General features: G+C 37.6%; 1 protein-coding gene across 1 annotated transcript in view; it reads left to right on the forward strand.

Annotated features, from left to right (window-relative positions):
• The window catches only part of LOC124788480 (exosome complex component CSL4), a 75345-nt gene extending 72106 nt beyond the window's left edge, over positions 1–3239 (forward strand). Inside the window, exons 5-6 of the mRNA XM_047255751.1 lie at positions 899–980; positions 2985–3239. Coding sequence (XP_047111707.1) covers positions 899–980; positions 2985–3094 — 192 coding nt within the window. The 3' untranslated portion in view covers positions 3095–3239. The remainder of the gene's footprint in view (positions 1–898; positions 981–2984) is intronic.
• Positions 3240–10284: the final 7045 nt, after the last annotated feature.

The raw sequence follows: 10284 nt of genomic DNA on the forward strand, positions 1-10284 counted from the left end.
CAGTGAACATAAAGAGCAATGACGCTTAAGAAGTGGCTACAAACTGGAAAAAATATATAAAAAAGCAATAAAAATAATAAGAGAGAGACATTTTTTCTAATCCCTGGAATTTTAGGGAAAAGCACTTACCGCCAGCCAGCCATACATAAAAGATGCAGTGTTACAGAGTACTCTCACCCTAGTGGCATAGCTGGTGCAGTTGTAACTTAAGATAAAAATAGTATAACAACAATATTTAGTAATTAAATTGCATTTAATTTCTATGAAAATATGACAATTAGTAGCATGGGTAAAATTATTAAAGAATATACAATAACCTTATTACTTAAAGTCAAGTAAATAAATTACATTTAATTTCTTTAACAGCATAAAATTCACAGTATGTCTGCAATCAAAATCCCTTATTTTATGACAACAATATGTAAATGCTCGCATCACACCCACACTTTGTGGCGGCACATCAGTGTGCCGTGGCACACCAGTTGTGGAACATTGCTCTAACCTGTATTAAGTAACAACATATTTACCGATTTGCAGATGAGGGGTGTACAGAAAACTTGCACTTCTGACACTCAAGCAAAAAAAATCTTTGATTGAATCCCACAGAAATTCTGTATCCTCACACTGTTTTTGGGACTTGTTATACTTTTTTGTTTTAAATATATAAATAAACAGTGCCCTACAATAGTTTAAGGAAGTCTGAGAAAAGGGTGATTATGTAAAAATGGTTAGCTGTTAAACTTGTTTCTTAAATAAGCCTGTTTTCCTCTGTTTAATTAATTATAGTGTTCTATTTATGTTTGATATGTTAGTGTAAGACTATTTTATACCTGCATTGCATGTTTGTTATTCTATAGAGTTGAGCATAACAGTTTTCCTTGATTAATTACTCCTGCAGCTACCAATGACAGACATTCACTCGTATCAACTGTCAACTGCTGAAAATGAACTCGGAGTTGTGATAGCTCATAGTGAAGCTGGTAAGTACTTCCCACAATACACCTGGAAAAAAAAGGTCATGCAGGGTGAGTCAGGAGGAAAGGTACATGCTTCGAGGGGCGATAGTATTAGTGATTCTGAACAAAAACTCTTCATGTGATTGTATACCCTATTCCAAATGGTTTCGAGATAGAACACATTTAATATCACTTTTGTACGTTTTTCTTGAATAACTCGAAATCCGCACCCTCCAGCAAAAATGTGTCACAGTACAAAATTAAACTATATTAAATTTCCTACAAAAAAGGTCCTGTTCAATTTTTTTTTTTTTTTTTTCTCTCTAGAACTAATGGTTTGTGCAAAGAGAGCACGAGAATGTTGAAAAACTCGCACTACGCGCATGCACTGTAGCTTACGTAATTTTTGTAGGCCAATTTGAGGTAGTTTCCCTACTTGATAGACCACGTGTCCCATATCAAACTGTTCGTCTCAACTTGCTACCTCAATAGGCTACCCCAAATTGGACTACAAAAACTACGTAAGCTATAGGGCATTCACGTCAAGCAAGTTTTTCAACATTCTCGCACTCTCTTCGCACAAACCATTAGTGCTAGAGAAAAAATAAATAGGGCCTATTTTGTCAGAAATTTAATATAGTTTAATTTTGTACTGTGACACGTTTTTCACTGGAGGGTCCGGTTTTTGAGTTATTCAAGAAAAACGTACAAAAGTTAATTAAATGTGTTCTATCTCGGAAACCATTCGGAATAGGGCAGACATCCATATGAAGGTTTGAGTTCGGTGAGAAGTTAGGTGCAAAATGCAATACTGAACATCCAGAAATGACAAATAGTGACCATGAACTTCATATTGAGATATCAAGTGTTCTGTATGATAAAAACTGAATGTTGCATTTAGCAAGCTTCTGACCAAGAGAATTCTCTCACCCCTCACCTTCACCCCCACCCTCACCCTCTCCCTCTCCCCCTCTGCCATGACTTTTCGGACTTCCTTCTACACTAGAATTACATTCTCATTTCATACCCTACCTTCCATTTTTCTTTGTTTATGAGAGAAAAGCCTAGTATTGGCATTCTGTTACTGATGTTTGTCCCATCAAATTTACAGCTGTTGCAAGTTTAATTGTTCTGTCTGCCTGCTCTTGTGTGGAAGTTTGTGGGATAATTAAAACACAAACTATAGCCTTGCTTATCAATTATTGAAACTGGGAAATCTAGAACAGATCTGGCACAGAGTCTGATGGAATAGTCTGTTGTAAAATCTTAAGCTTTTCTGACATTTTAAGCTATTCATTTATTGAGAGAGAGGCATATAGTTGATATTAAATTTTATGGGAAAACTCTTTAGTTTAAGCAGGAGAGTAAAGCTACTTCAAACTGTGTATTAGATGCTTCTTCTTTGTCTGGTTCTTTCTCTTGCTGAAGAATTAGCTGGAAAGGTTCTGCAAGCTTGAAGCACATACTTTCAAGTCTTGATATCTTTTTTCTTCTTCTTCTTCTTCTTCTTCTTCTTTTTTTAATCTAAGTGTGTAACAGTATATGTTATTGTCTGGAGAGCCCTTAAGTTGTCTTCTTAAACAAAACATACCTATCTCCCCCATTGTAGTTCAGCAGGCCTGATCTGTGTCTACGCCAGAAGGATTATAAATTTTTCCATAATGTGCAATTTGGTTTGAGAGTAACTGAGACAGTTTATTGGCTTTTTGGGCAATCACAAGAAACTAACCAAGTTTATAATATATTGTCAGTAAGTTGAGACATTTTATTCTATGTTGTGGACACATGATCGCTACATTTTGAACAGCATTCAAAAATCCATTGCTCATGATAAATTTGAATACAGGTGTGTTCACTAATGCAGTTAAATAAAATAATTGTAGTCACTGTGGCTGCTGTTGTGGAATTTAGTCTGTGCAATCGCTGTATGTTGATGCAGTCCTATAAATTCATGCAGCGCATTGGTTGCACATAGCATTCCAATATTCAGAAACTGAATTTAATATATGTTTTCTATATTTGGAACAGGTATTGAGATGGTACCTATCAGCTGGACGCAGATGCAGTGCCCAAAAACTTTTGTAAAGGAATGGAGAAAAGTAGCAAAAGTTGTTCCAGAAGATACAATAGTAGACTGAGACATTACAAAATGGTTTCACTCTTGTTATACCTTCTATGAAGTTTAAACATGACCATTACTGTTGTGGTCACCAATATGACTGTGTAATATTTTACATTGCTTTGTGTGTAGTTCTAATATACAAATTTTTACTTTTGTAAGTACTTTTTTTTGTTGCTTTTCTTTTTTGTCTTTCTCCAGCCCTACTTTTTCCAAATGAGGCAATTAATATTTTGCATATTACCCATTACAAAAATTTCTCTGTGGGAAAGTAACAAAGCCTGTGAACAGTTCTGAAAAGAAAAACAAATGCCAATAGCTCAATAGTTGTTTGTCACCTGTCACTAATACTTTGGAACATTGCTCATTTCTATAACAGAAAATAAAATTACTGATAAAGTTCTCATTCCATTGAGCTATCTGCACCTGAAATCTCATCTTGAAGAGCGAGGCATGGAACTGAGTGTACTGTTGAACTACCCATTAAACTTAGTAGTAATAGGAGGATAAATGTACCATTTCTGTCCTTGTGTTACTATTTGTCAGTAAATTTTTCATGGCAGCAGTAAAATACACAAACCTAATAGCATAATGTTTGGTTGTGCTGTGGTTCTCACTGTCTTGTATTGAATTAAACCAATAGTGGCCAGAATTTGAAGACAAGAGACTGTTGTGTTGATCCCTATAAGATATAATTATAAACATCAAACAGGCATTGTTTGATAGCGAAAGAAGTTCTGGATAATTATAAGTAAGTGTTCCTGATAAGCTGCACTTCTGCTGCTGCTAACCAGGAAACAAAAGATGATAGCACCACACCTCTACAGTTTGTAAGCAGATTCTTGTTGTGCCTGTGCAACACTACTGTGTTCAACTGTGGTGGTGTTCTTGCGCTTTATGGATAAGTGACTAGATATATACAGGGGGTGGACAAAAATGTGGAACACCAAAACACATTCCTGTGCCTAACATGCTGTTATAGGAAACCAATTGGCATTCAAAACAACAGAATGGATAAATACAGGTCCTGTATGGGTTTCAAGGGAATCTTATACCATTCCACTTGCAAAATAATAGCAAGTTTAGAAAATAATTATAGAGATGGATAGTAATCGCTCACCCTTCTCTTTTAAGTAGACCACAAATGCTCAGTAATGTTGAGTACTGCTGACTGTGATGGACAGAAGAATTGCAACAATTCATCCTTGTGCTAACAAAACCAGTCCATGACAATGTGAGCTGTGTGAACAGTGGCCCTGTCGTCTTGAAACATCATCTCCGTTGGGGAACAAATATTGTCTCATGGGCATGAAATACCATTGTATGGTTGCCCAAATCATCACCAACCCATGCATCATGTTCCTTGCTTGGGTCATAAACCCCACCATAAGTTGGAAACTGTATGAAACAAGATTTATCTGACAAAGTGGCTTTCTTCCATTTCTCCAGGGTCCAGGTTTTATGGCTTCAGCTTAAAGGTCCCTGTTACGGGCATTTGCATCACTTACGAGTTGTTTTGGAATTCCAGTGCTCCCTGCAATTCTCTGCTTATGGAGCTCACTTTGTTTTGTTTTGGTGTTGACAGGGTTTATGAGTGTGACCTTCAGTTCTGTAGTGACTTTTGCAGCTGTTGTTTTATTTGTCATCACAATCTTCCTCAATGACAATCTGTCATGACCACTCAACACACACTCATCCACATTGTGACTTAGTGGATGATGTTTTTTTGATTTCCCTGTATGTGTTATAAATCAACAATATGATGCCTCTTGAAACATGAAATATTTAGACTGCCTTGGTTACGAAGCACCCACCATACAAGCACCAACAGTTTATGCACGTTAAAATTTACATAGCTCTGAGATAATGCACTCACAACTACATAGAATACTGCTCTGACCACAACTGATGCAATGTGTTGAGGACATTCAGGTGCTGTTCATGGCCAAATACAACAGTGCAATCTCCAGGTTTGGCTAGAAAGTGCATTTATATTCAAGCATATATTTTTCATGGTGTTTCTATATTTTTATCCAATACCTGTATACAGGGTGATTCAAAAAGAATACCACAACTTTAAAAATGTGTATTTCATGAAAGAAACATAATATAACCTTCTGTTATACATCATTAGAAAGAGTATTTAAAAAGGTTTTTTTTTTTTTTTTTTCATTCAAAAACAAGTTCAGAGATGTTCAATATGGCCCCCTCCAGACACTCGAGCAATATCAACCCGATACTCCAACTTGTTCCACACTCTCTGTAGCATATCAGGCGTAACAGTTTGGATAGCTGCTGTTATTTCTCGTTTCAAATCATCAGTGGTGGCTGGGAGAGGTGGCCGAAACACCATATCCTTAACATACCCCCATAAGAAAAAATCGCAGGGGGTAAGATCAGGGCTTCTTGGAGGCCAGTGATGAAGTGATGAAGTGCTCTGTCACGGGCTGCCTGGCGGCCGATCCATCACCTCGGGTAGTTGACGTTCAGGTTTCATAACTAACCTTTTTTGTAGGACTCTCCATACAGTTGATTGTGGAATTTACAGCTCTCTGCTAGCTCTGCGAGTCGATTTTCCTGGGCTGCGAACAAATGCTTGCTGGATGCGTGCTACCTTTTCATCACTCGTTCTCGGCCGTCCAGAACTTTTCCCTTTGCACAAACACCCATTCTCTGTAAACTGTTTATACCAACGTTTAATACACCACCTATCAGGAGGTTTAACACCATACTTCGTTCGAAATGCACGCTGAACAACTGTCGTCGATTCACTTCTGCTGTACTCAATAACACAAAAAGCTTTCTGTTGAGCGGCCGGCATCTTAGCATCAACTGACGTTGACGCCTAGTCAACAGCGCCTCAAGCGAACAAATGTACAACTAAATGAAACTTTATAACTCCCTTAATTCGCCGACAGATAGTGCTTAGCTCTGCCTTTTGTCGTTGCAGAGTTTTAAATTCCTAAAGTTGTGGTATTCTTTTTGAATCACCCTGTATAAAAATTCATATTCTGAAAATGTGCATTTCAGATCCAGTTTACTTTTGTATATTGAGAGGAAAATGCACTAGAAAAAATTATAAAACTATGAGACAGAATTGTTAGCCAGAACTTGCATTCAGGTTGTGAAATTTCGAAACTGCTGATAGGGACATATGGAAACACCTAGATATGTGATACTGCCCCAGATTGTGGAATTAATAGTTCATTCCTGACAGATAAAATGTCTCCTCTGATCCTCACAACAGGCGGGTACTTCTCATTGTGGGGTCTGAGTGACCTGCTCTTCCTTTTTAACCTTTGCCAATCCATCTCGCTCCCCTCTTTTCCCAAGGTAGAAGCTGTTAGTTCCAAAAGCCAAGGTAGTATCATGTATTTTTACATGTGCCTATCAACAGTACTGAATTTCGGCCACTTGATTGAAAGTGATAGCTAGGAATTCTATATCTCAATTTGCTTTTTCTATACGTTTCTTAAACATCTCCAGGCAAAAGCTGGGATGTTTCCTTAAGTACCTTTTCCTACCTGTGACCAGCATGGCTACTGTTGTCTCTAGTGGTGCAGCTGAACAAGTATCAGACATTAACTTTTTTCCCATGGTTTCTAGAACTACTACTTTCAGTAATGATGGCAGTGTGCTTAATGTTGCAGAGAATTCTCTCATCACACCCTGAAAACAAAAGCACAAGTTGTCTGACATCTAATTGTTGGCAATGCATCATTGTGTGGTACTTCAACACAGGAATTGTGATAAGAGAGAAAAATTTGTGTTTTTGCCTTAGATACACTCTTACAGTCCTAGTCCATCAGCTGTGAAAACGGGCCATCTAATCCTTGCTTACATCTGCACTGAATAAGGTAACCCAGAAGTTTGACAGATGAAGAGCTGAGTTAGATGTTCCACACACAATTGTGCTGATCATCACGTAAATCCTGTAACAGATAGTTTTGTTAGTTCAGTCTGAATAAATGGACTAATGCTTTTTGCCAGCACCTTCTCATCTTCCGACCACTTGTGTATCTGAAAGTGAATGATGTTCAAAGCCAGGGAAGATTAAAATCTTCTTGTGATCCTGTCTTGTGCATAAGGAGAGCATGGTTTGTTTTAGTGGTCTGCGATGATAGCCTTCCAGCAGTATTCAGCAAAATTTATTGAAAATCCAGTGTTGTTTTTGGGAGTCTGATGTCTTCTGATGGAATGCCACATATTGTGTGGAACAATATGATAGAATGGACACTTTCCAGAATTATGAACAGTGGCTGTTGCTATTTTTACTTCAGTAAAAATCAATCTGATTGGTGATAACTTCACATAATTTATGACCAGATCATGCACATCACAAAAAACTCTAAACTAGCACCTCATAAAATGGCTTTTACCCTGAACCAGAATCAAAGATGATGTCAAGACAACAGCTAGCTTTGCAGTTCAGTAAAAGCAAGAACAGTCATATAGAGCCGTTGAATCATTCGGCTAAACAGTGTTGTAACTAAAAAAGAAAGGCAGCTGTTCCATGCCTATCTATTTGGGCTTTATTGATGCTGGCAGTGTATATGAGCAAAAACATCATTCTGCATATTTTTGTAACAGTTGTTATACAATTCCTTATGTTATTTTTGAAAAAAAAAATCATATTTCAATTTTCCTGGGTGAACAACATTGCATTCATCCAGTTACAATGTTGCACTGTTGCAGTGCACTCGTTTTTCTGTGTTGCTTGTTGCAGAAATTGAAAGCTTATTTTGAGAAAAGATAACAACATGGGTTAAAATCACATAATGTTTATTGCAATAAAGATCTGCTCAAGCAGCGGTACAAAATACTGAAAAGTTTGACACTATTCTCCGTGCTATTACTTTAAACATGTAGTCAGTATTACATTTTCAGTCCTCAATCAATGGGTTTCACCAGACAGACTTGACAAATCCATCATTCACTTGATAGTTGTGGATAGAAATTCTAACATGTGTCAGTTAAATCTTTCTTCTTGTCACTTTTGCTTGGCAAAAGTTTATCACACAAGGTAGGGAAAAATAAAACGTTAGCTGACAGCAGATTTCTTTACCCAGTACCTCTCGGCTTCTTTGCATTGATCTGACCACATCATGGTTGTAGGGTGTTACGACTTTTTCTTCCCTTACAGTAGTAGGGTTGTCATGAAATTTATTGTCAGGCATACTCAGTTATTTTGAATGAGCCTCTATGCAACCCTTGGTCTAGTGCACTAAGATCCCTGAAATCCTCTGGTTACACCTTGCAGACTCGAAATCCATTGTCCTTGGCATTGGTAGTTACTTGAATCAGTCATTTTGGTAATACACACAAAAAGATTCTTTGTTCTTCTCTGTAAGGACATAATTCCTATCACATGGTAGGAAAATATGCCACACAATGACGAATTTCCGGTCTACAACAGTGAAATATTTACAGCTGAGCAGTTTTTGGAAAAGGAAATTTTCTGTCTGTTGTTCTGCCCAAAGCAGTGATCAGACCAGATTATCATATTCTGAAACTCACCATCATTGAGCGGATCGAAATGTGCAAGAACATACTTCAGGTTGCATGAAGGTGTGTGTGCTGCGCATGTTCTCACAATGTTTACTTGTCATAACGACATGAAATCAGTGTTATTACCAATATTACATATTGCCACATTGTAAAAACAGTACTGATGTTGATAAAATGCAGAAGAATTGATTCAACTGTGGGCAGAAGAATTGCTACTGAAGATCGTCACACAAAGTCACATTACTTCCTGATGTTTTGCTTTTCCACTAGCAGCTGCAAGCGTCTTGTATGCTGCTTCAGCCGTTATGTGGTGAATTGCACTTTCCAATTCAGCTTTTTAAATCATTTGGCAAAATTTTAATAAAAATATTGTCCGACTCTGGCGCGCACAATTTTAATTTAAAATCATTTCTGAAAATATCTCTTTACATGTTTTCACTGATATTTAGTTTAGGATACTTATTCTGGAAAAGGACATACATTTTGTGCAGGCTCAGAGCTGAATTTAAATACCAACTAACAGTTTTATCCTTCGAGTAGTGGCTCTCTTACTTTGAAAGTGATTCAGTGTGTTTCTTCACCAAAACCTCTGTCATGATCCGTGATTGTGTTTAAGCTGTTGGAATGCTCTTCTGTTTTGTCTTCGAGGGTTGAATTGTTCTTTAATTTGTCAATCAAAATTTGCACTTCGCGAAATGTAATGAGCAAAACATTACATAGTGTCTTTTGACAAATGTGTACGTCTACTGGTTTCTAAAGGTAAATCAAACGTATATCAGTGAACAATGGCAACAAAATGTTTTCTCTTCTATTGTACATCTCTTCAGATCAGCTACCTCAGTGCACTGTGCAGCCCAAAAATGTGTTTGATTGTCAAAATCAGGTGCGCAAAATCTCCAAAATGAGCTGCACCTTACTATTTGCTGATAAAACTCTGCAAAATAGGAATTATGTTCAGAACATTGCAGTTTCGATTACATGTCACACTACTATATTAGTGCTCTACAAATATGTAAAATAAGGGAAAGGAAACCAGTCATATACATCGGACTGACACGTGGAGTACAGAAACACGCAGCAGAAAACAGCGTTCACACTAGCTTTTGAGTACTACTGTAGTACTTTTCTAGTAATAGTACACACAGTCTCGCAGACACCCAAATACACACTCACATGCCATGACAAGACTATTAATACTTGACTATTGAAAGCAGTTACCTGGGCTGTTAGATGGAAGTGTGGAGGCGTAGGGAAAAACAGGAGGAGGTGGTAGTGTGAAAGAGGTCAGTATGTTACAGATGACATAAGGCCATGCAACAAGATGAACAAAGTATACAGCAGGGGCGGCCAAGATTCTGGCTCATGGGACATGCCCTGGCATGAGTGCCATAGCACTCGGCTTCGCTGCATATTTCCCCGCTGCCATGCCATACTGTCTGAACAGGAGAAGGAAACTGTGAACATGCCATATTTAAATAGCACTGCAGTTGCACTGCATACAACTTGGTTTTATATTTCAGATTTCTCAGCAGCATGGATCACAAACAAAACAAATTTTCAGTACTATTTAATTATTTGGTGGACTGAAGACATAATTTTTGGTCTGGTACAAACTGTCAGCGTACTGGCAGATGCAGACAATTTCACATATTTTTGCACTCAGGTTGCCATATAGCCTTGACTTATTTAGTTTCGTAATCG

This window comes from Schistocerca piceifrons, chromosome 3, assembly GCF_021461385.2.
Source record: "Schistocerca piceifrons isolate TAMUIC-IGC-003096 chromosome 3, iqSchPice1.1, whole genome shotgun sequence".
Taxonomy (NCBI): Eukaryota; Metazoa; Arthropoda; class Insecta; order Orthoptera; family Acrididae; genus Schistocerca; species Schistocerca piceifrons.